Here is a 23,548-nt window from a genome sequence, read left to right as displayed (position 1 = left end):
CATTGAATGATGGATTACAGCAGGTTTTGGTGGGTGTTTTGAGGGGTTGGTGCGTTAACGCGAACGGTCTTCGTTTTTTGGGCCCTGAACTGATGCAGTACTTGGTGAGTTGTGTTATTCTTTTCTCAGACCTAATTACCGAACTCATATCTGGTACCAGGATTACAGAAAAGCGTTTGTCTAGTCAGACTACTCACGAGTCATGAATGCTGCCCTGCACAGGCGCGAATTGGTGGATTGTCGGGCTTATGGAGTACTTCTCGTACGAGACATGAAGCTACTGCTGCACGAAGGACAGTTTTCAAGCCGGTTTGGGGCACTGGTGGAAGGATGGATTTCGAGGGGGGGGATTCGACTACCAACGAAATTTTTCATATCTCGCTTGAGCTTTGCGGTCTATGCAGGCTTGCTCTTCCCCTCCATCATATACTCCCGATGAACTTCGCGCAACTCCAGCTGCCTCGTCGAGTCCTTCGAAGGAAAAACCGCCAGCAGAATCGGGGAGACGGTAGCCGGGGGGTCAGAATGTAAGCGGAAGCCTCTGGACCCAGATTTCTGCGTCTAATAGTCGAAGATCGACAGAGCTAGACAATATCGCATAGGCATCTTATACGGGCTGTTCGCGGAGACAACGGTAAATCCACTAGGCACATTGTTCCTTTTGTGCCTCTCACGCCGTTCTGATAATATGTCATGTCCTTTTAGCAACGAAGTACAATAGAGAGTTGCCAATGACAATAAATCGGCCTTCTTGCCCGGTGATCCGGAACTGCTTTTTTCATCTTCCCACCATGGGCCCATAAATCTTCGACAACAGTATTTGCTTGCGACTCAGAGCTCGGAGCTGCTCCCCACGTATCCGTTGACGTATCCCGATACGACAGCTGCTTGGGCGATCTTCAGCTGGCTCGAACGCTGAGTGGAGTTCGCCGCGTTCGGGGGATGAGCTGACAGCTGTTTCACACGTCGAAGAGGAAGAGTGTGTATCGATACCTGCCCCCGCCGCAATTGTCTCCCATAGCACATTGCTGTTCTTTGTCGCTCAGTGTGTCTCCTCTTTTTGTTTTGTTCATCTGATAGTTCAGAGGACACGCAACTTCTGGCGTTGCTTCTCCAGCTTCATTGTCGTCCTCGTAACCCTCTATTTTTTGTCGCATTCTTGCTCGTCTTTCGTGTTCAAGTTGTTGCGACCCCCAATGCGAGAGGTAAGTATTCTTACGACAACAACACAATAGGTTGAACGCAGTCAAAAAGCCCGTCCCTCCGACGGTCCCTCTGCGGCGCCTGCCATGTCATTTCTCCTCCGCCTGCCCAACGAAGTCCTCGAAGCCATCTTCACATGTGTGGAGTTTGACGATCTCCTGTCCCTCATCTCCACCAATCGGAGGAGGACAGGCCGATGTGGAGCCGGCTCGGAATCCTCACGGGGACGCAGGCGGACGGCACGCTGCGCACGGAGAGCAGCGCCGTACTCAGGCTCGTGCTCCTCGCCACCTCGGTCACAGCCCCCAGCACGTTCGACCTGATCGTCCAGCCGCCCACGCGCTCGGAGTTGGCGTATGTGCAGATCACGGCGGTCTTGCGGCGGCCGGCGCCGGAGTCGGCACCGTACAGCTGCATGTTTGCGCATGTCAACAGCGAGAGCATCGTCACGGGCGGACCGGGAGGTGGGGATGAATCGGTATATCCGACTCTTAGTCTTGGCCAGCATGTTCACTGACATACCGCCTCAAAACAAGACGCTTGCAGTGATGTATTTCGGCTGAGGTATACAGAGGAAGGAGGGCAGGATAATGGACTACAACAGTAACGATTACGGCGCTTGCCACGACTGCTACGATAGTTACGAGTCTGCGATCGCTCAATTCTCCACCGAGAATATAGCGCAATGAAAGTTCCATGATCAACAGCATCGTATGAGAGAGACAGAGCCGGGCATATATATAGTAGACCTTGCTGCAAGCGATTATATGTAGCTGTGATAAGGACTAAGCACGATGACCTTTGCGGATAAGGTGAAGGAGCTTACCCAGCACTACCGCCGCTCCAAATAATAACTCTGCTCCAACACTCGAAAATTGAAATATCCTCCAAAACCTTCCTCCGCGCAGCGCATGTCGTATTTGAGTCACTAGAGACGGTCCATGTGCGCCAGCAAGCTCCTCGTTTCGCGCCAGTGCCCATTCTACCCCACGAGCGCCTCCACCCAAAACGGCTCCAACGAGAGCCTTCCTGGGCGAATTCGAGGGCAGCAAGAATTGAGTGGCGTGGGAGACACCCTTTGCAGCACGGGATACAGCTGGCTTATAGCCTGGTGGCGGGGGTGAAGAGGTACCATCTCGTTTTTCGCGGGACGGCGGGTGACGATCACGTGGATTTGGACACGAAAAGAGAAGGGGAGAAAAATTAGGTCCCGAGGTCGAGTGCGGGGGAGGAAATGAGGAGAAGCCGCGGAAAGGTCGTGAGGATGGCCTCTGGTAGCTTAACGGATGGTATGGCTGGGTGGAGACTAACCAGTGGCTTTGCCAGAACTGGGCCATTTCGCCAGTCAAAAGTAGGAGGGCGGACGAGAGTGCGGCAGGAACGGTGGATAGTCACTACCGAGGAGCATGATAAAGAATGTCGTCGAGTCGTTTAGATATGAATGCAATGGAAGACGAGTTCAAGGGAGTCATTTGGCGGGGTGAAAATGGATTTAGAGAGAAAGCGACAGGCAAAGCGGTGGAGCCCCCTCGAAACGTGTTCGAAAACCATCTTCATCGCAGCGCGTGATGTATCTCAGTCCCCTAAGACGGTCGGCCACCCAGCTCCTCGTCTCGCGCCAATGCCCATCCTGCCCGACAATTACCTCCATTCAAAACAACTCCAACGACAGCCTTCCGGCTCGAATTTCAAGAACAGCAAGATTTGTGTGTCATTAGGGGCACTATATGCAGCATGGGATACAGCCGCTTTGCGGCCCGCTGGCGGGGGTGGAGAGGTACTATGTCGTTTTTCGCGGGACAGCGTGTGCCGATAACGTGAATCAGTGGGACACGAAAAAGGGATGTCGAGAAAATTACGGCCAGAGGTGCAAGAGAGAAAATGAGGGAGAAGTTGCGGGAAGGTGGTAAGAACGGCCTCTAGCAGCTTAAAGGATGGCATGGCTGGGCTAAGTAGTGGCTTTGCCAGAACTAGGCCCCACCAATTTGCGCCGGAGAAGGGCAGCATTCGCTATTCGTGGACATTCTGACGAGACAAACACTTTTCTGTAATCCTGGTACCGGATATGAGTTCGGGAATTAGGTCTGAGAAAAGAATAACACAACTCACCAAGTACTCTATCTGTTGAACCCAAAAACCGAAAACCATTTGCGTCAACGCACCAACCCCTCCAAACACCCCCCAAAACCTTCTTTAATCCATCATTCGATGCCCCCAGTTGACTTGGAACAGGTCGAATTCCGCGTATATCTCTCCCTCGACTCCGAGAACCCATTCTGTCCATCGAGCACCTCCAGACGAAAAGCGAGCCAGCAAACGCTTTACCGACCCAATACACAAGCAGCGATAATTGATTATGGCGGGGAGATATATTTCCAAGCGCGAGATCGGGTTCATAAGCCGCCAGCCGGTGTGGATGAAGAGACACAACATCGTCTTTTTCGAAAGACGGTGTGACAATCACGTGCCGCTGTGACACCGCGAAGAAGACGGGGATATCGTGGTGGAATCGTATCCCGCAAGTCGATTGTGAAGAGGAAGCCCGGCAGAGTGTGTTGAGGGAATTATGGGAGCGTATTTCAGGAGCCGCTCATGAGTTATCATGAACAGTAGGTTCCCGGGCAAGTCGTTTTGAGCAATCGGGCCAACGCCCGGGCCGTTTCACGGGCTGTGAGCAAAAGACGGTTCCCTGTTGAGAACAGGCGAAGCAGCTGGAATGAAGGAGGCAATCGGCACGCGCCAAAAGGTTTGCGGCCTAATATCGTGGTGGGCTTAGAAAGGCGGCAGCTTGGAATGGGGGATCCGGAGTGTGAAGTGGGCTGGCGGTGGTGAAAACGAATTCGCACAGGCTTGGGACGGTATGGTCGTGAGATTGGGACTGTCAGCGGGAGTGGTCGAGGAAGGAGCAGCGCAGGTGACAAGAATAAATCGTTGTATTTGTTGAGGAAGTGCACACAGAGTACAACAGTTTGACGTCTGCGGAAGGACGTGAGTGCAGGCAAAACAAGCGAGGCGTAGAGCAACCACTCACAAGCTACTTGTCCTACACTTTGGTCGCCTTGTCCTTCTTCCTTCCAAAGTGTCTCTTTTTCGAACATTACCTTATAGTCCACTGTAGCTTTCGTTGGGGGAGTTGCGTGCAAGAAGAGCTGTCGTCACCAGCTGAGGAGCGGTCAGAAGGGCATAGGGTAATCGTTGCCAGGGAGGACACACAGGTTGTTGGGGTTGCATAGCGCCAGCTGTCGGGAGGGTCCGATGCCGCGTTAAGTGTGCCGTCCAGTTTGATAATCGCCCTTCGTTCCTGCAAAGGTTGGAGGAATGAAAGGTGAGGGGAGCTGAGCACACCGTTTTTGCGCAATCTAACCTCTCCCCATCCTCCGAATCCCTTGCCCCGTACTCCTCCGCACTCTGCACATTTCCTCCTTCGAGCCTCTGCGGTTGCCGTACCCAGAAGTACTCAGCGAATACATGTCGTGGATTCAGGTGATGAGAGCGGAAGGCAGGATGAGAATGCGCGTGACATCACTCCGATTGACTGCTCACTACTGCTTGTTTCTCTCCACCACTGCAGGATGGCTGCAATCGTTGCTCGCTTGCGGCACAAGCCCTGGGACGACTTCACCGATCTCGAAAAGCACATCTGGAGCGAGATCCAAGCGAATCATCCTGCGCAGAACGCGCCGGACAAAAACTTGGACATAGTGGCATGGAACAACTACTACGAGCTGGTAATCACCCTGAAATATCACCCCTACCGGGAAGGACGACCCATGCCCCAAGTGCCATGCAACGATATCTTGATAAAGGCCACGAGCGTCCGCACTGTGAGCGAGACTAATCAGCGACTCAAACAGCACAATCAAGAGCTCTTCAACGCCGAATTGCTGCTTCTGGAGTCGTCAATAGAGATATATAGGCTTGGATTCGTTGACTCCTGGACCGCGCTGGAACGGACAGCGAAGGAAACAATTGTGATGGAAGGCCTGTATAGAGCGTCATGCTACGTCGTGCGAACCTGCGCAGAGAGCAGGTCTGGATGCCCAGAGATGACGGTTTCGGGGCTTGCTGGTGATGGGAAGTACAACCTCATCTCACTTGTGCGTATTTGCGTCTCGCCTCGCATTTATGATTTAACGCTGAAACGGCCCTTTTAAGATGAATGCATTCCTCTCCGTTGATCCAGAGGGAACCGGCAAACTGAAAGAACTCTACTTCTTCGAGCATCCTTATGGTGACAATGAGTATCGTACCGCTGCTCATGCGCCGGACGGCCTCAAACTGGGATGCCAACAACTGAAAGTATTCCGCAACATGTACATTGTGTGGGCGTTAATTTTCATATTCAAGACACATGTCTGTGTTCCCTTTGCAAGCTGGCCGGGCGGACGCTAACGGTGATTAGCTCGGCCATCCACGAGAAGAGTTCCCCAGAACACGGAATGCCGTTCATCGAAGCGCCGAGGAGAAGCAGAGAATGAAACAGGTCAACGCAAGCCTGAAGAGAGACGGATATTACCTGCTCACCAAAGAGGAAGAACGGGAGACTCGGCGCGAGAATGCCAAGGCAGACGCTCGGTGCACGGCGTGCCACACGATATCAACCCAGTCCAGTTTGAAGCGTTGCAGCCGGTGCGGTCATGTTTGGTATTGTTCCGTGTGAGTCGTCCTCAGTATCCGCGCACTTTCCAGAAGTGACGAAGCCCTGGTATAGCCAATGTCAAAAGCGGGATTGGAAAACACACAAACGATCCTGTGGCCTCGAACATTTTGATCTAGCAGCGGTATCACCCGTTGCTCCTGCACCAATCGAATTCATTGGCTGTCCTCCTGCTGCACCAGGATTCGTCCGCTCCCTGACGCTTCGCCGTCAAATCGCACAATTAGCCAATGATTGCTATTTTGGGGCTGCTTATCTGGTTCGTTGGAAAATTTGCACTCTCCCTTGCTCAAGACCATGATTACAGTGCGACGTGCAAGCTGATGGCGCCACTTTCATTTCGCGGCCAATTTTTCTTGCCCATAGCACAATCGACGGTGCGCCGCTTTCCAATGCAGTGATTTCCAGCTCAGCAGGTTCCACAGCAAAAGTACAGTTCTTCGTGGCACGCAGACGCGCCATGGCCACCGGATCACCCGCCGCTGTTGCCAAGATGATGACTGTGTTGCACCAGGCGCAGAGAGACGAAGGCCTTGACGTCCCGTTCGACACCGTGATAGCGCAGTTCGTTCGGGAGTATGAGATCGCGCCGTGGGCGGGATGGGAGCAAGTTGCGGAGGCAGCGCGGGACTTCCCTCCCCCCACGCAGGAGGAGAAAATCGAAGAGCAGAAGTACCGAATTGAGCGAATGCTACGGGTTTTGAATCTCACATAACTGACGGTTAATCATAGGAATGAGTCACATTCGATACTGTGATAAGATTAGCGTGTTCACAATCTACATCTCGTGGAATACTTTCATCTATCTGCCAGTGTATAACTTTTTCCAGTTCGCCGTTCAGCTCGAGATTAACGGAGAAGAAGGGGTCTTCGACTCATAGCAGCGTCACGGTCAACGCGCGGAGTCACAGTCGAGACAGGAACACACACACCAGAGGAGACTGGATGTACCATATGCATTGAGCACCGATATCATTTCTGGGCGATGAGCCCTGCGTTCTGCATGATTATTTCCTTGGCCATCAGTTCAAGCGCAGACCATGAGTTAAAAAGTCCAAGTGCGAAAGTGTCTTTTGACGACTCCAGGAGCAGTAAGTACAGATTTCGGCATTCAAGTTCAATAGTTCTGAATTGAAGTGAATTCTCTACTAGTAGTTTGAGTTGCTGACTAGTTTGACTCTATGGACGCTCGCGGCCTTTATCGAGAGATGTCGTTGCATGTCGCTGTGGCACTTGGGGAATGGGTTGTCCGTCTCGGTAGGGGTAGTAGTTGAGAGTACCAGATCATAGTGGTTGTGCCATGCGACTGCGTCTAAGTTTGGCCGGGCTTCCAGATGCGTTTTTCGAGCTTGGTGAAGACATCACAGGGCTTGTGCCGCGAGCGAGGAACGATTTCAGCCATCCTGCAGTGGTGGAGTGAAACAAGCAGCAGCGAGCAGGTGGTGGTGGATCGGAGTGATGTCACGCGCATTGCCATCCTGCCTTACACTCTCATCACCCGAATCCACGACATGTATTTGCTGAGTACTTCTGGGTACGGCAACTGCAGAGGCTCGAAGGAGAAGGAGGAAACGTGCCGAGTGCGGAGGAGTACGGGGCAAGGGAATTGGAGGAGGGTGAGAGGTTAGATTGGGTGAAAACGGTGTGTGCTCAGCTCCCCTCACTTTTCATTTATCTAATTCGCAGGCACGAGGGGCACTCCCCGCTTTCATAAAAACTAGACGGCACACCTAATGCGGCCTAGGACCCTCCCGACAGCTGGCGCTACGCAACCCCAGTCCCCAACGACCTGTCTGTTCTCCCTGGCGACGATTACCCTATGCCCTTCTGACCGCTGCTCAGCTGATAGCGACAGCTCTTCTTGCACGCAACTCCCCCAACGAAAGCTACAGTGGACTATAATGTACTGTCTGAAAAAGAAACACTTTGGAAGAAGAGGGACAAGGCCACCAAGGTGTAGGACAAGCAGTTTGTGAGTCGCTGCTCTACGCCTCGCCTGTTTTGCCTGCACTCACGCCCTTCCGCAGACGGCACACTGTTGTACTCTGTGTGCACTTCCGCCAAAAAATACAACGCTTTATTCCTGTAACCTGCGCTGTTGCTTCCTCGACCACTCCCACTGGAAATCATGCGACACTCACACTCTCACGACCACACCGTCTCAAAGTTGCGCGAATACGTTTTCACCACCGCCATCCCCCTTCACCCTCCCCATTCCAACCTGCCACCTTTCAAAGCCCATCACGATATCAGGCCCGCAAACGTTTTGGCGTATGCCTATCTCATCCTTCATACCATGCGCTTCGCCTGCTCCCAATAGGGAACCGTCTTTTGCTCACAGCCCGTGAAACGCCAGCGTTGGCCCGATTGCACAAAACCACTTGCCCGGGAACCTACTGTTCATGATAACTTATGAGCGGCCCCTGAAATACGCTCCCATAATTTCCTCAACATATGCTGCCGGGCCTCCTCCTCACGATCGACTTGCGCGATACGATTCCACCACGATATCCACGTCTTCTTCGCGCTGTCACAACGGCACGTGATCGTCACACCGTCTTTCGCAAAAGACGATGTTGTGTCTCTTCGTCCACACCGGCTGGCGACTTATGAACCCGATCTGGCGCTTGGAGATATATCTCCCCGTCATAATCAATTACTGCTGCCCGTGAATTGGGCCGGTAAAGCCTTCGTTGGCTCGCTTTTCGTCTGAATGTGCTCGATGGGCAAAACGGGTTCTGGGATTCGAGGGAGACATATACGCGGAATTTGATCTGCTTCAGGTCAACTGGGGGCCCCAAATGATGGATTACAGAAGGTTTTGGCGGGTGTTTGGAGGGGTTGGTGCGTTTACGCAAAGGGTTTTTGGGTTTCGGGCGCTGAACAGATGCAGTACTTAGCGAGTTGTGTCATTCTTTGCTCATAACTCATTCCCGAACTCATATCCGTTACCAGGATCACAGAAAAGCGTTTGTCTCGTCAGACTCCCCACGAATAGCGAATGTTGCGCTTCTCCGACGCAAATTGGTGGCTTGTCGCTCGCGCTAGGAGGGAGCACAAGAGATGGTCTCGATATCATCTCTTGGGCATACAAAGCACTTTACCCATCTTGCATCAACCCCTCCCGAGGCATCTATTGCCATTCTGCTCCCTCATCCACCCCTTTTCCCAATCCCTCTTGTCACGCCGTCAAAACTCGCCACATAACTTTTGAAAGGGCGAACGAAGGTCTCCATCGAGTTAATCTTGCTCTTCGGGATACACTCAGCTCACTATCCGAAACTTGATTTCTTCCAATTCCGTCGACAACGGCAACGTCAATCGCGATTTCGTTTTGACTACTTTCCCCGCCAGAATGGGCCGCGGCTGGCGCCGGAGAGATATTCGGGGCTTATGGAGTGTCTCTTGTGCGACATATGAAGCCAATGCTGCACCAAGGACGGTTTTCATGATGGTTTGGGGGCACTGGTCGAAGCGTGGATTTCGAGGGGGGCATTCGACGAGCAACGAAAATTTTCATATCTCGCTTGAGCTTTGCGGTCTACGCAGGCTTTCTCTCCAGCACATACCCCCTCGCGAGCTTCGCGCAAGTCCAGCTGCATTGTGGAGTCTTTCGAAGGAAAAGCCCCCAGCGGAATCGGAGAGACGGTAGACGGGAGTTAAACTGTAAGCGGAAGTTTCTGGACCCAGATTTCTGCGACTAATAGTCGAAGATTGACAGAGCTAAACAATATCGCATGTGCATACTATACGGGCCGTTCGCGGAGACAACGGCAAAGCCACTGCAAGGTCGACAAGGTACATTGTTCCTTTCGTGCCTCTCACGCCGTTCTGATAATATCTCTAGCAGGACATAATATAGTCGAGCCTCTTAGCAACGAAATACAATAGAGAGTGGCCAATGACAATACTTAAATCGGCATTCTTGCCCGATGATCCGCGATTACTTCTTCATGGGCTCACAAACATTCGGCGGCAGTATTTGCTTGCGGCTCTGTGCTCGGAGCTGCCCCCCACGTATCCGTTCACGTATCCCGATACGACAGCTGCTTGGGCGATCGTAAGCTGGCACGCGCGTTGAGTGGAGTTCGCCGCATTCGGGGGCTGTTTCACACGTCGAAGAGGAAGGCTTCCCTGCAGTATGTGCCCCGGCCGCAATTGCCACATTGCTGTTCTTTGTCGCTCAGTGTTTCTTCTCAATTCTTCACCAAGAACATAGCGCAATGAAAGTCCGATGATCAACAACATCGTATTAGAGAGACAGAGCCGCGCATAGAGTTGACCCTCCTGCAAGCGATTATATGTAGCTGGGATAAGGACTAAGTACGATGACGTTTGCGGAGAAGATGAAGGAGCTTACCGAGCACTACCGCTGCTTCGAATGACTCTGCTCTAACACTCGAAACGTCTTCCAAAGCCATCCTGCTTGCAGCGCTTTCCATATTAGAGTCACCGAAGACGGTCTACATCTACCACCCAGCTCGTCGTCTCGCACCAATGCCCATTCTGCCCAATTCTGGCCCACACCCAAAACACCGCTCAACGAAGGCCTTCCCGCGCGAATCCGAGGCCGCAAGAATTGAGTGTCGTGGGAGGCACCCCATCTAACACGAGATACAGTCAGTTTAGCTCCTGGCGGCGGGGGTGAAGAGATACCATGTCGTTTTTCGAGGTGATGATCACGTGACAGGAAAACGGATGTGGAGAAAATGAGGTCCAGAGGTCGAGTCCGGGGGAGGAAATGAGGAGAAGCTGCGGCAATATTGTCAACACGGCCATCAGCAGCTTGAAGGAATTCAAGGATGGTATGGCGGGGTTGGAGACTAACGAGTAGCCGTGCCAGAACTGGATCATTTCGTCAGTCAAAAGTAGGATGGCGGACGAGAGTGCGGCAGGAGCGGTGAATAGTCGCTACCGAGGAGTATGACGGAAATTTTCGTTGAGTCGTTATGATACGAATGCAATAAAAGGCGGGGAGGCGAGTTAGGCGACATCGTTTGAGGGTGGTGAAACTAGAGTTGGAGAGAAAGCGACAGGCAAAGCGGTGGACCCCTCGAAACGTCCTCCAGAACCGTCCTCCGCGCAGCGTTTGATGCATTTGAGTCGCCCGAGAAGGTCTACATCCGCCTCTCAGCTCGTCGTCTGGCGCCAATGCCCATTCTGCCCGACAATCGCCTCCACTCAAGCTCCCGACGAGGGCCTTCCCGCGCGAATTCGAGGGCAGCAAGATTTGAGTGTTGTGGGAGGCACACTATGCAGCACGGGATACAGCCGCTTTGTGGCCTGTTGCCGTGGATGAGGAGGTACCATGTCGTTTTTCGCGGGACTACGTGTGACGGTCACGTGGATCGGTGTTACACGACAAAAAAGAAACGCGGAGAAAATGAGGGCCAAAGGTCGAGTGCGGGGGAGGAGATGAGGAGAAGCTGTGGGAAGATGGTAGGAGTGGCTTCCAGCAGCTTGAAAGATGGTATGGCGGGGTAGAGACTAACCAGGGGCTTTGCCAGCACTGGGCCATTTCGCGAGTCAAAACTTGAAGTGCTAACCCTGACAATGAAGTCGAGGATGGCGTACGGGAATCGTGAATAGTCACTACCGAGGAGTACAACGGAGAACGTCGTGAAGTCGTTGCGAATGCAAAGGAAGGCGAGTCAAGCGAGTCATTTGGCGGGCGGTGAAATGCATTTAAAGATGATTGAGTTTGGGAGGCATAGACACAGAACGAAGGGTATTCGATTTCAAGGCAGCGCTATGAGGGAAGCGAAGTCGTCGAAGAAGGAGAGGTAGGGGCAAGCTGTGCGGGGAAAGCGGTGAGCGACAGCCAAGCGAGCAAAACGCAGAGCCACTCACGACTTGTGTCGGGCCAATTGTACCCAAGATTGTGCCTCTTGCTCTGCGCTATCTTACCCACCTCTGTCCTTCTGCGAAACGGGACCAGCGTGGCGTTTACCGTCTGTCAGCGTGTCCAACATGCACCGAAAGTATGCACCGAATGCCACACAGATAGCTGAAAAGCAGTTGGCGAGGAGGACGAAATAGGTACCTGCAGGGCGGTGACCGGACAAGACCTTGCGGTTGTAGACTCGCTGTAAGCTCTCAGTTTTAGTTAAGGACCGCGGGAGTATATGACCTGTGCGGCTGGCTGGTCAGGGCGGATTCAGAACCCGAGAGAAGCAGAATCTGCGCACCTATTCCCTCCACCCATTTCGGCCCGCTTTCGAGCTACGCGTCGCCAGCCCCCACCCTCCTATCGGCCCGCTTCTGTTGGCATGTCCAGCGCGCTGGCCGAGTAAGCGGTGTGTCGGAATGGCGATGATGGTGACGGCGAAAGGCAGGATGAGTGTCGGCGTGACATTCGTCGACGGACGAACACCACCACCACTACCGGCAACGGCACTCGCCTGCACACTCTTTGCCCGGACCTCTGGCGCGTTTGCCCGAGACGATAAGCAGGCTCACCCATATCAGCGCATTTTTGTCAAGTTTTTGAAGACAGTCACCCTTGTCTTGTCAAGGTTGACCCCGTTGACCGTTGACTTTTAGGCAGGCATGCGCAAAAACCCCTCAATACGCGCCCATAGTCATAGCGCGTAGCTCTTAATATCGGGCTCTGGACATCCGACAGCAATATTCAAGCCTTTACCGTCGACAGTCGGCCATTTTCTACCAACAAACTACTAAGTAGTCCAGATTGACTTCGACTCATTTGTCCTCTTCCTCAAAGGCCGACATTGCTTCGTAGAGCACCGTGACAATCGAAGCCGCCCTCCTTCCTTCCCCGTCGATTCAAACCACGGCGGGTAACTGTATGTCCCGCGAAGGCATCACACAGGATGTCCGTTTGCGGTGGACAACGCCCGCCATGCAGCATGCTTCGTGCACGGACGCTGTCCAGTTCGTGAGTTGATCGTCTCATTACATCTCCCACCACCGCGGATCTAACCGCCACATACGAGTTTCGGCGTATTTTCAGCCCAAGCAAACGAGTCTATCAGACAGCGGGACTCTCTAGCGGTACCGTCTCATTTGGCTTCAAGTGATGTTGGTGGCCACTGACCGGTGCACATAGCCATAGGTCCCGCCTTTCGATTCCCGTTGGATACCACGAGACTGCACCCAGCGTAGCAACGTCGTGAATCTTTGTGCTGCCTAATTCGGAGCTGTTACTGCTGTTCGTATAAAAGATAGAATGCGGAGAACCTATCCTCAGTGTCCTCAACTCCAACACTAGTACTTTCCGGCTACAAAGTCAGTAGATCCGCTGTTATGTTCTTGCAACGTTAACTAAACTAATTTGCACACTAGTAATGCGCTCCACATTCGCTTTCGTTATCGGGGCCGCGCTCTTGCCCTTCGCCGTGCTCTCTGCACCGACCACCACGGTAATCGTGCCGGGTGGCCCCAAGCTTGCGGAAGACGTTCATCTAGTCCCCACCGGCGGCAGCCTCGCGCACGTCGACAACTTCGTGCACATCCTGCACGCCAACGGGACCGTGCTCAAGCAAGTCCCCGTCGGCGCCACGCCCGGGCCGACGCCGGTCCGGGTCGCCGAACGCGCGCTCAAGACGGGGTGGATCACCTACGCCAGCTGGCTCAACCAGGGCGCGTCGCCCATCAAGCACTTCACGACGACGTGGACGGTGCCGCCCGTGCCGAAGACGCAGAACGGGCAGACGATTTTCCTGTTCAACTCGATCGAGCCGAGTTCGTTCGACGCGATCATCCAGCCCGTGCTGCAGTACGGCCCGAGCGCGGCCGGCGGCGGCGCGTTCTGGGCCGTGGCGTCGTGGTACCTCGTCGGCTCCAACGTGTTCCACACGACTCCGATCAGGGTCAGCGCCGGGATGGCGCTGAACGGCGTGATCACGCTCACCGGCATCTCTGGCACGAACTACAACTACGCCACGCGTTTCACGAATGTGGACAACACAATTCTCAACGTGAAGAACGCCGCGCAGCTCACGTGGGCGACGGAGACCCTCGAGGCGTACGCGCTCAAGGCCGCAAGCGACTACCCCGCGGGCTCGACGGTGTTTTCGGCGATCAACTTGACGCTGCAGAATGGGAACGCGCCGAGCGTAAAGTGGGCGACGGCGAACGATGCGGCGGACGGGCTGTCCACGACGGTCAACACGGATGGGGCGACGAATGCGAAGATCACGATCAAGTACTAGTCGCAGTGGACAAGATTTTGAGCCTGAGGATGGACCATTACTTTTTATTGATTTATTCCTTGCTTCATTGAATTTACATCTTTTCTCAAGAAATATTGGCAGTCCTTGTGAAGACCTCCCCTACTTCCACACTGATTAATTTGAAGTTCTGTCAGAAGCGACATTGAACTGTCGATTTATTTTTACTTATACTTACAGTTAGTTACTTGGCAGATTAAGTTCTCGACAGCGCGACCCAGGTATCAGTCGTTGCAAAGGACTTCATTGACATGTTGCAATTGTCCGTCAACAACTCCAAACCCCTTCGCTGTCGCGGATGGCACGGCGCTGACGGAATTCACTATGTATCAACTGCTTCGATTTTGATGTACGCTCCGGGCTAGACGTCCGGGTGGCTCCGCGATAATTGAGGCGCGACAATCCCGCGGCCTTGCAATGGATGATCACAGGCGGCAATGCTTGGCGCGAAAGTCGCTGTCGGTCTAGTGTTCTTTTTGCCTACCAGCAACCTAGTGATTCGGTACCTACTCAAGACCCGGAGCACTCTGGTCTGGGCAACGCAAAACCAGGCAGACTAGGAGGAGAGAAAAAATCCTGGGTCGTACGATATTTCTGCCCAGCGCACATCATTGCCTTGACGACGACGCTTATCACTTGCGACGTGCTTCATGCACGAGAAGCTGCTCGGTATCTATAATTCGGGTCAGCTCGTCGCGCGCTGAAGGACGTCGCTGGCAATTGCTGAAAGCGAAAGGTCACTGAGGCGCTCGTTGGTGGTCACTTCCATAAGGTAGAGGTGGAGCAACGTTAATACGGAGCAGAATGAGCGAGTTTTGGCCGTGCGAAGCGCCACCGGACCGGCTTCGGGATTCAATTCTGTGAGCAATTTTGTGTGAGACTAGGAAGCGATCGAGCAACATGTGTTCCGAAGTCCGACGCCACAGCGTCCCGCGATCTAGTCTTGATTTTGCTACTTGCGGCAGGAGGATATTTTCCGGAGTAGTTCCCTCCCACAGTGCGCAGCGCCATCTCGCCAGCTTTTGCGGTCGCCCTCATTGTCGTCCTTTTGCAGTCGGGCGCCCGGCTGTTTGCTCGGTTCGGTGACGTCGCGACACACGGCAAGCCCAGCCCGATCAAATCGTCAGACAAACTCGGAAATTGCTGAAATTTAGGTCATTGAATTATTTGACGTCATCGATGGGAGAAGAATAGTCCGACAGTCTTGTGAGCGAGAGAAGGATGGAAAAGACGGTAGGTGTATCGACGAAGAGGGTTTGGCGAGTCTACGGGAGCAGCTCAGAGCAGCGCCGTGAAAGTAAGGGGAGGAAAGGTAGGAAAGTAAGGGGGTGACGTATGTGGGGCACAGCATGCAAATACGACCAAAGCGATGACGTAGGCAAAGAGGGTGACGGGAACCGAGCCAATTGCCTCTTTAATTGCTTTTTCGCTCCACACCACCAACAACCCAGCTCTCGCTCGCGCTGATCCGCTCTCTACACTCGACGAGCGCACGGCCGACCACGACGACGAGGCTATAAGCGCCTCGGTTACGATCCCTGCGACCCACGAAAAGAAGCGAAGCGAAAACGACTAGCACCAAGCAACAATCCCATCTACGCCCCACCCCACCCGACTCCACCTCTCCACTTTCCGCCTCGAAACCAATTACGCTACCGACCCCACCGCTGGATAGACATATTTGCACGCACGAGAAAACAGGATGGGCGGAGACCACAAATGCCCCGTTTGCCAGGCGACGTTCACCCGCCCGCAGCATGTCGCGCGGCACATGCGTTCTCGTGAGTGGCTTTTGCCTTTGCTACCCCGCCAGTTCCCTGTTCGTTTGGCCTTGCGAAACGTGTGGCGCTTGGGTGGAGCAGTGGAGTCGTCTCCTCTCCTTGCCTAGCAACGCATCCCTAGCTTGACTTTGCTGCCTCCCTTACCTATCCTTACCTTGTCTCCTTTCCATTCCACACTTACTTTCTCTTTATCTCGTCTCCAACTCCCTATGCTGACGACGAGCGTCTATCTTCAGACACCGGCGACAGACCGTACAAATGCGTTCACTGTGGCGACCAGTTTGCCCGAAGGTGCGTCACCATTGTCCCTTCCTTTCTCTCGTTGAGGGTTCCTGTCTACTAGTGACCTTCTCTCTCGACACGTAAATAAGTGCCACGCAGGCGCTTCAAAGGCTGGTGGTGCTTCTTCGGGTAGACGGAAGGGGACTACGGCGGCTGCCCGCGCTACGACCAGCAAGCAAGCATGCGACCAGTGTGTCCAGAGTAGCCTGCCTTGCGATGGAAGTAATCCTTGCGGTATGTCGTTGTCTCTTCTTCGCAATCCAGCAATGAATCAGCGTCTCTTTGCTAGCCAAATGTGTTACTCGCAAAACCCGCTGTACTTTCGTCAAGTTTCACCGCCAAACGGCGCCGGTTGGACCAGGTCATCCCTCTTCTTTGGCCGCTGCCCACCCGTCTGCGTCCTCCATGGGCTACTCGCTCGACATGCATGGCTTAGCTGGCGCTGGACAGGGCCCTGGCCAGTTCCTCTACGCTCAGCAGGCGGCTTCTGGGGCTGGTTTCGCCTATGCACCACCGACCAATGCGAGCCCGACGACGAGTAGTCCTCCCTTCTCATTGTCCGCCGGATCTCGAGAAGGTGCATCTTCTCTGCTTCCGCTTCGATCGTACGATGTCGCTCACGTTATCCATTCTCTCCAGGATTACCACACTTTTCCCATCCACACCACTTTGGGGAATATAGAGACCGAGAAGCTTACGACAGCTACGACTATGACCGGTATGATGCATTGGATGCCTCCAGCGAGCATTCTGGCAGTGTTAGTGCAGGTAGCAGGCCTGCGAGCAGCGCTGGCTTAAGCGTACGCCTCCATCTCTGTTATTTCGGGTGATGACGCTAATGATGACGCTCAGGATTATGGCGGGTACCACCCACATCTACCCGGGGCCAATGGTCGACAAGCTTCGCTCGACATGCACCATCCCCATTCTCATGCCCGACCTCCAGATGGACCACATCATGGTCATCGCTCGGAATTTTCAAGCGCGTTTGGCCTTATGTCGCTCGATGACCCCAATGTCCTCGCCGGTCTTGCGGCTGATGGAGTTCCCTTCTTCTCTACCACGAGTCAAAGCCCCGTTGCGCCCCATGCTCATATTCCCGGTCTTCAGGCCACTCCCACCCAAAACGACAAACACCGACTGGGTTTACCGCTCCCGCTCCAACTTCCTCTTATTCCGGCGCCGCCCGCTTTGACATTCCAGGCCCCTCACCCTCACCAATCGTCTTATGGACCTCCCCCACCGGGCTCCGCTGGGTCGTCTTCTGGTCATGGACATGGCCATCCAGCTCAAACTCCAGGGACCCGCGAAGCAGAGACAAGGGAGCTCAGAGAGTTTTGGAAGGCTTATATGCGGACGCCGTTGACTGGTCCCAGTCCGGGACAAAACACGACCGACCCATTGGCGAATGTGAACGGCGGGTTGGGAATGGAGACGCCCAGTGCTAGTGCCAGCAATGCGGCCAACGCTGCTGGCGGTTTGCTCGGTACGAGTGGCCCACCCCCAAGGCGATATCGCGTTTCCAGTCTTCCGAGCGTCAAAACTCCAGAGGGCGAGATGGATGCCCCACCCGTTTTCCCTGTCCACCATCACCAGCAACACGCTCCTCCAGTATCTCAGCAACACCAGCCGCCACGTACAATGCACAATGCGGACGATTTACGGAGCTACGAGGCTGCTGTCTTGGCAAGGAAGGCGCCCGAGTTGGTCTTGAGGAAGCCGGTCAAGCAGAGGCCTCTTACCAGTCACGGATCCGCTTCGCCACCGACACGACAATCTTCCCAGCCACAGCCCTCGTCGAGCCAGCCAACGCAGCAGAGTTTCGACTTCAATGCCATGTCCCGCGAGTCGTCGAATTCGTTGGCCGGCGCGTTTGGACAGGGCCAAAACCACAGCTTCTCCTACAATGTTCCCCCTCCTGGTACTTCATCTTCGTCTACCGGCTCCAACCCTGCTTCCCCGTTCCCAAACACACCCTCGTCTGATGAAGGTTCTCGCGAAGACGACGGAGACGATGGGGGAAGTACCACCGGAAGTGGAGGAAGTAACAGTGGTCGTCCGTCGTTCAAGCGGCTTCCCAGTCAGACGCTGGAGCCGGTCCATTCGAAACGGAGGAGGGACATGGGGATGACCTTGCCCGGTGGATTGGGCATGGAGACTCCAACGCCAGAGTTGTTGGGCGTGCCGTCGTCGTATGCTGGAGAGAGACAGCTCCCACCCCAGCGTCGCGCGCGGAGGCTGAGCGCGCCGGCTTCCCCGACTGCGCTAGGATTCGTCATCAACTAGAAGATATACCCGCCATTGTGTATCAACACCACCACCTTAGTCCACCCTCCGATAATGCCCCATCCATTTTTCATCCATTGACGTTTGTTCTTCCCCACACCTACATGTATTTTTGGCCAGTCCCTCCCCTCTGCACGACTTGATTGTCGCCTGTAATACTAGTACCTAGCCTGCCTGCCTTGTTACCTACCAGTTCGCTGTCTCTTTTTTCCATTCTCGTCTATTACGCCTCGCTCTTGATATTGTGTCGTTCTACCTCTACTCCTTTGTTTCCCTCTTCTTTCTGTCTTTTTTGTCGTATTATCACTCGTCCAAGTACCAAGTACCCGTACCAGTAAGTAAGTAGCTATTACATCCACATCTTAGTGCGGCACATGTTGATGTGCTGCTAGTTCACAATCCGCACTCTGACTAAATTAATGTTGCCTCGAGCCTCCGGATCCATTAAAATAGAATCAGGGCCGGCGGGGCTGTCCGAGTCCACCCCGTCGAGTTTCGGAACGAAGGGTGATCTTGAGCACTAGGTTAAGGCCCTATTTTCATGGCGATCGCTCGCTCGTAAATCCCCGACACGCGCCATGAGGCAATGGCGACGATCACCGATATCTGGGTCGTCGTGGGAACTGCCACGTATGGCGTGACAGGGGAGTCACCGAGCTCGACCTGACCATCCATGGCGGCCGGCACTGCTCGGAAAGCGAACTCAGAGAACCGTCGTACTGGGAGAGTATATCAACTGCTGAACGGATAGACGTATCCCGATCCCGACTTCGAGTACAGCGCCGGTCAACAAGGTCCGCAAATAGATGACTCCAACGATTTGTCATGGACTCGGTGCGTTTGAACCTGATCTATTGCGCACATTTCAGATTACTGTTGTATTTTATTCAATTCGAATGCCAAAAGTGGTGTGACATTCAATACGAAAATATCAATTCGAATTATTTCCTAATTAGGAAACTCTTGGCGCCGGAGGCGCCCGGAAATGTCATAAATTGCCTTTTTGGGAGAGGATTTTGAGCAAAATGGTATGACATACGAAAAAATTTCGAATTTTATAGCTACTGTGACACGTGACATACGAACTGAATAAAATGCTACAGTACTCAAACGCGCAGCGGCAGTGAAGGACCACTCATATACTTATAGGCTTTCACCTAGCAGCGCGCCTTTTTTTGGACCCGTCTCTCCTTCCTAAACGTTCTCGCGGCAACACGCCGCAACGCCACAGCCGCGCACTGTTGTCGACACAAAACGACTCATGGCCAGACCTGTCGTCCCATACACCCACGTGCCTGCTGGTAGCCCAAGCCCGCCTTCACCGGATAGTGACTGGGTGGACGGCAACTTTCCCCCACTTCCAAACCCTCATCTCAGGCCTACTCCTGGGTCGCCTACCGCCAGCTCGCCCTTTCGACCACCGCGCTCCTTTCGCGTCCATTCGTATGCATCTAGCACATCTGCGGTGGTCGGGCCTTACCCTTCGCTCTCCCGAGCCAGCCCGACGAGCAGCGCAGTACTATCACTGTCAGAGAAGGTGCGCATTTCGTCATGCAATGCATTGCTCTCCAGGCTAACAGTCGAAGTTTCATTTTGACGCAGATCCTGCCGTGTGGGGAATCCCCGTTAGCGGGCCTGAGCCAGATGATGTTTTGCACGATCCAAGATATGCCTCGGATTACCGCCAAATGAACGACCTCTTCACCGCCCGCGGAATTTCCAATGTCGGGTGTCTCATGGTATTGATGTTAGCATGTACGGGTCTATTGTAAATGCCTTTCCATTCTTGAACCCATTGCTAACTATTGTGTAGCGTTGGATACCCACTAGCCAGTTACTTCACGACCGCGCGAGAACAAGCGGCGCTGCTGGTCAACTCCACTGGACAGGTCGCAAGCATGGGTAACTTTGGACTCATCGATCTAAACACTCCCAAGGCTCGTCGCTATCATTTTCTTCGTCTGTTGCTGATGTGTCGTAGGAGTTCTACCAAGTACATTCATACAATGATCCATCACAGGTCCTGCAACTCGTCTTCAGCGACGAATTCGAGCAGGAGGGCCGCACCTTCTACCCGGGAGACGATCCTTATTGGTGCGCTACCGTCTCTCATGTTATTTTAACTGACGGCGAAACAGGGAAGCTCTCGACCTACATTACTGGGCCACGGGCAACATGGAGTGGTACGATCCTGGGGCGGTCACCACTCGTGATGGAGCGCTTGAGCTTACACTTTCACGCGTGAAGGACCCCAAGACGAATCACGGCCACGAATTCATGGGCGCCATGCTGAGCACGTGGAACAAATTCTGCTTCACTGGTGCGAGCGCTAGCTTTCCTCTCGTTTTCGCGTTGTATATTGAAATTATGACCTGTATAGGTGGGCTCATCGTGGCAGACGTCATGATGCCTGGAACGACAAATGTCTTCGGACTCTGTGAGTTCCCGTCGTTTCTCCCCAACGACTGTTGACGATGAGATCAGGGCCTGCGTTATGGACCCTGGGCAATCTTGGTAGGGCTGGCTAGTGCGTCGCATGCTCGTCTACCTCTACTCTTCGCTGATCAAGCTTAATGTAGTGGTGCGACGTTGGATGGAATGGTGCGTTGGCAATTGTTTGTAGTTCTATCGGCTTAACTGATGTTGCGTAGTGGCCGTACTCCTATGACGCGTGTGATGTCGGTGCGCTACCGAATCAAACAACCCCCGATGGCAAGGGCCCGCTCGCAGCGCTTGACGATGGACACGGTACGAATACACCGCTGTCGTTCCAACCTGGCCAACGACTGAGTCGATGCACTTGTCCGGGGGAGAGCCACCCTGGGCCTATGCACAGGGATGGCTCCTACGTGGGCCGCTCGGCTCCGGAAATCGATATCTTCGAGGGCCAGATCGGTGGCCCAGAGACTGCTCGTACCGGAGACGTGTCGCAGTCTGCGCAGTTCGCGGTGGGCATAACTCTCTGCATATTGATCTAGAGGACTGACCGCTTCTGCAGCCCTTTAACGCTCTCTATGCGTGGTACAATACCACCGACAACATGGTCATCACCGACTATAAGCTCTCCCACCAGAACGACTACTCGGGCGGAGTTTATCAGCAGCCTTGCTCCGTCGTGACAGCCACCAGTACGTGTCCATTGGAAGATATACTGTAGCCCAGAATTGACGGCACGCCAGACCAACAATGTTATCAGCTCAAAAGCCAGTGCTTCGCCACCCAAGGGTTTGAATACGTCCCCGGTTATGACAAGGCGGTGAGTTGTCGCCATATCTTCCGCGCTACCCGGTTGTTCAACGTGGCGTAGTACATCACCTGGATCAGCGACAACAAAGTTGCATGGACGTTCAACTCGGGCGGTCTTGCCGAAGACCCGCGTGTCAGCATTTCCGCACGCCCAATATCCGAGGAACCTATGGTCTGTTCCGCTGGCAAGTGGAGAGCGCCCTACTTACTCCCCGTTCAGTACATCATCGCGAACCTGGGCATCTCGACCTCCTTCGGGTTTGTCGACATGGAACACCTTACCTTCCCCGCGGTGATGCGCATCGACTGGATCCGCGTCTATCAGCACCCCGACCGCATAAACGTTGGGTGTGACCCTGCGAGCCGCCCAACGAGCAACTATATCAACACGTACGTCCGCCGTCTCTGTTCTTGCGCCTTCTGTGCTGGGCTGAATAGATGACAGATACCTGGAAGCATACACGAACCCGAATTTAACGACCTGGAAGGACGACTTTAAGCAGCCGATCCCTAGGAACAAGCTGCTGGAACAATGCTAATAATATTCGGGCTTTTATGGTTGTATGTACTGGTACTGGACTCTAATTAGATGAACAAAAAACACACTGCGCGAATGGACCTTTTTTTTGAATCCTAGAAGTTCTCGCAAGGACGCCGTTTATTATATATGAGAGTCCACGTTACATCTTGCGCATTCTGTACAGAATCGGATGCAGTAGTGTGCAGCGCCAATTTCAGAATCTCGACAAGTCTCTGGTATTTTTACATCGTCCAGCAAGATTACGACTCCAATCGTTTTTAGAAAAATCATCTGTGAACAATAATAACTATTCAAACGCGACAGCGGGTTCGGGCAAAGAGGTTGCAGGTGAGTGTGGTTGCCGTTAGTGGTGGTGTCCGTCGACGAATGACGAATGTCACGTCAATACCCATCTTGCCTTTTGCCGTCATCATGGGTGCACCCATTCCGACACACGCCACTTACTCGGCCAGCGCGATGGATATGCCAGCGGAAGCGGGCTGATTGAGTGAGACTCGAGAAGCGGGGGATTCGCGACGCAAAGCTGAAAAGAGGGCGGGTAATGTGTGGGGGAGTCTGGAGGGTAGAGAACAGGTGCGCAGATTCCACTTCTACTAGGTCCTGAATCCGCCCCAACCAGCCGCACAGGTCATATACCCCGCGGCCCTTAATGCAAACTGAGAGCTTACTACTAGACTCTACAAACAACCCCGCCATCATGTCTGGTTAGGGTAACTGTATCATCCCCATTGCCCACTGCCTTTGGCCATCTGCGTGGCATTCTTGCATACTTTCCGTGCATGTTGGGCACGCTGAAAGACGGCCAACCCCACGCCAGTCCCGTTTCGCAAAAGGACAGAGGTGGATGGTGGCGAAGATGGTAGAGCGAAAGAGGCATTTTGTATTGGAGCAGCACAATCTGGGCCCGACATGGTCGTGAGTGGCTCTGTGTTCTGCTCGCTCGGCTGTCGCTCACCGCTTTCCCGGGACAGCTTGCTCTTGCCTCTCCTTCTTTCGACGACTTCGTTTCCCTCATGTCCACCCACCCCTCCCTTGAAATCGAATCCCCTTCGTTCTGTGTATACGACTCCCAAACTCAATCATGTTTCGCATCCCTACAATGCCGTCCACCGTTTTGCCTGCCGCTTTTTTTCTGAATACTTTTCACCACCCCCAAATGACTCGCTTGAACTCGCCTTTCATCAACGACTCCAAGACATTCTCCGTTATACTCCTCAGTAGTGACTCTTCACCGTTCCTGCCGCACTCTCGTCCGCCATCCTCGACTTTTGACTGGAAAATGGCCCAGTTCTGGCGAGGCTACGGGTTCGTCTCCAACCAGTCATACCATCCTTCGAGCTGCTGAAGGCCGCTCCTACCA

General features: G+C 53.7%; 5 protein-coding genes across 5 annotated transcripts; 4 read left to right on the top strand and 1 right to left on the bottom strand.

Annotated features, from left to right (window-relative positions):
• Window positions 1-4,300: 4,300 nt before the first annotated feature.
• Window positions 4,301-4,673, bottom strand: MIND_00179400 (uncharacterized protein; the record flags this gene model as incomplete). The annotated part of the gene is made up of 4 exons (XM_037358709.1): window positions 4,301-4,365; window positions 4,417-4,504; window positions 4,549-4,562; window positions 4,611-4,673. 4 exons carry the CDS (start codon window positions 4,671-4,673, stop codon window positions 4,306-4,308), a joined length of 225 nt encoding a protein of 74 aa, XP_037223804.1. The 3' UTR covers window positions 4,301-4,305.
• A 75-nt stretch (window positions 4,674-4,748) lies between these two features.
• MIND_00179300 (putative MYND domain protein) lies at window positions 4,749-6,575 on the top strand (the record flags this gene model as incomplete). The annotated part of the gene is made up of 6 exons (XM_037358708.1): window positions 4,749-5,300; window positions 5,359-5,556; window positions 5,606-5,859; window positions 5,915-6,119; window positions 6,168-6,237; window positions 6,286-6,575. Exons 1-6 carry the CDS (start codon window positions 4,776-4,778, stop codon window positions 6,573-6,575), a joined length of 1,542 nt encoding a protein of 513 aa, XP_037223803.1. The 5' UTR covers window positions 4,749-4,775.
• A 6,592-nt stretch (window positions 6,576-13,167) lies between these two features.
• Window positions 13,168-14,034, top strand: MIND_00179200 (uncharacterized protein; the record flags this gene model as incomplete). The annotated part of the gene is made up of 1 exon (XM_037358707.1): window positions 13,168-14,034. The coding sequence occupies one exon, from the start codon at window positions 13,168-13,170 to the stop codon at window positions 14,032-14,034; it is 867 nt and encodes a 288-aa protein (XP_037223802.1).
• A 1,720-nt stretch (window positions 14,035-15,754) lies between these two features.
• On the top strand, window positions 15,755-18,401 carry MIND_00179100 (Zinc finger/binuclear cluster transcriptional regulator; the record flags this gene model as incomplete). Its single annotated transcript, XM_037358706.1, has 6 exons — window positions 15,755-15,892; window positions 15,955-16,124; window positions 16,177-16,349; window positions 16,405-16,692; window positions 16,755-16,915; window positions 16,968-18,401. 6 exons carry the CDS (start codon window positions 15,755-15,757, stop codon window positions 18,399-18,401), a joined length of 2,364 nt encoding a protein of 787 aa, XP_037223801.1.
• Window positions 18,402-19,662: 1,261 nt separating this feature from the next.
• MIND_00179000 (GH16 domain-containing protein) lies at window positions 19,663-22,186 on the top strand (the record flags this gene model as incomplete). Its single annotated transcript, XM_037358705.1, has 14 exons — window positions 19,663-19,938; window positions 19,988-20,169; window positions 20,215-20,290; window positions 20,383-20,495; window positions 20,540-20,721; window positions 20,782-20,838; window positions 20,886-20,928; window positions 20,981-21,002; window positions 21,053-21,349; window positions 21,400-21,529; window positions 21,581-21,657; window positions 21,709-21,819; window positions 21,868-22,037; window positions 22,093-22,186. 14 exons carry the CDS (start codon window positions 19,663-19,665, stop codon window positions 22,184-22,186), a joined length of 1,830 nt encoding a protein of 609 aa, XP_037223800.1.
• Window positions 22,187-23,548: the final 1,362 nt, after the last annotated feature.

The sequence above is a fragment of the Mycena indigotica genome (assembly GCF_014461135.1).
Source record: "Mycena indigotica strain 171206Taipei chromosome Unknown Mind.scaff0002, whole genome shotgun sequence".
In the NCBI taxonomy this organism is placed as follows: domain Eukaryota; kingdom Fungi; phylum Basidiomycota; class Agaricomycetes; order Agaricales; family Mycenaceae; genus Mycena; species Mycena indigotica.
The sequence above is the reverse complement of the archived record's forward strand: the minus strand, read 5'-3'. Positions and strand labels throughout refer to the sequence as shown.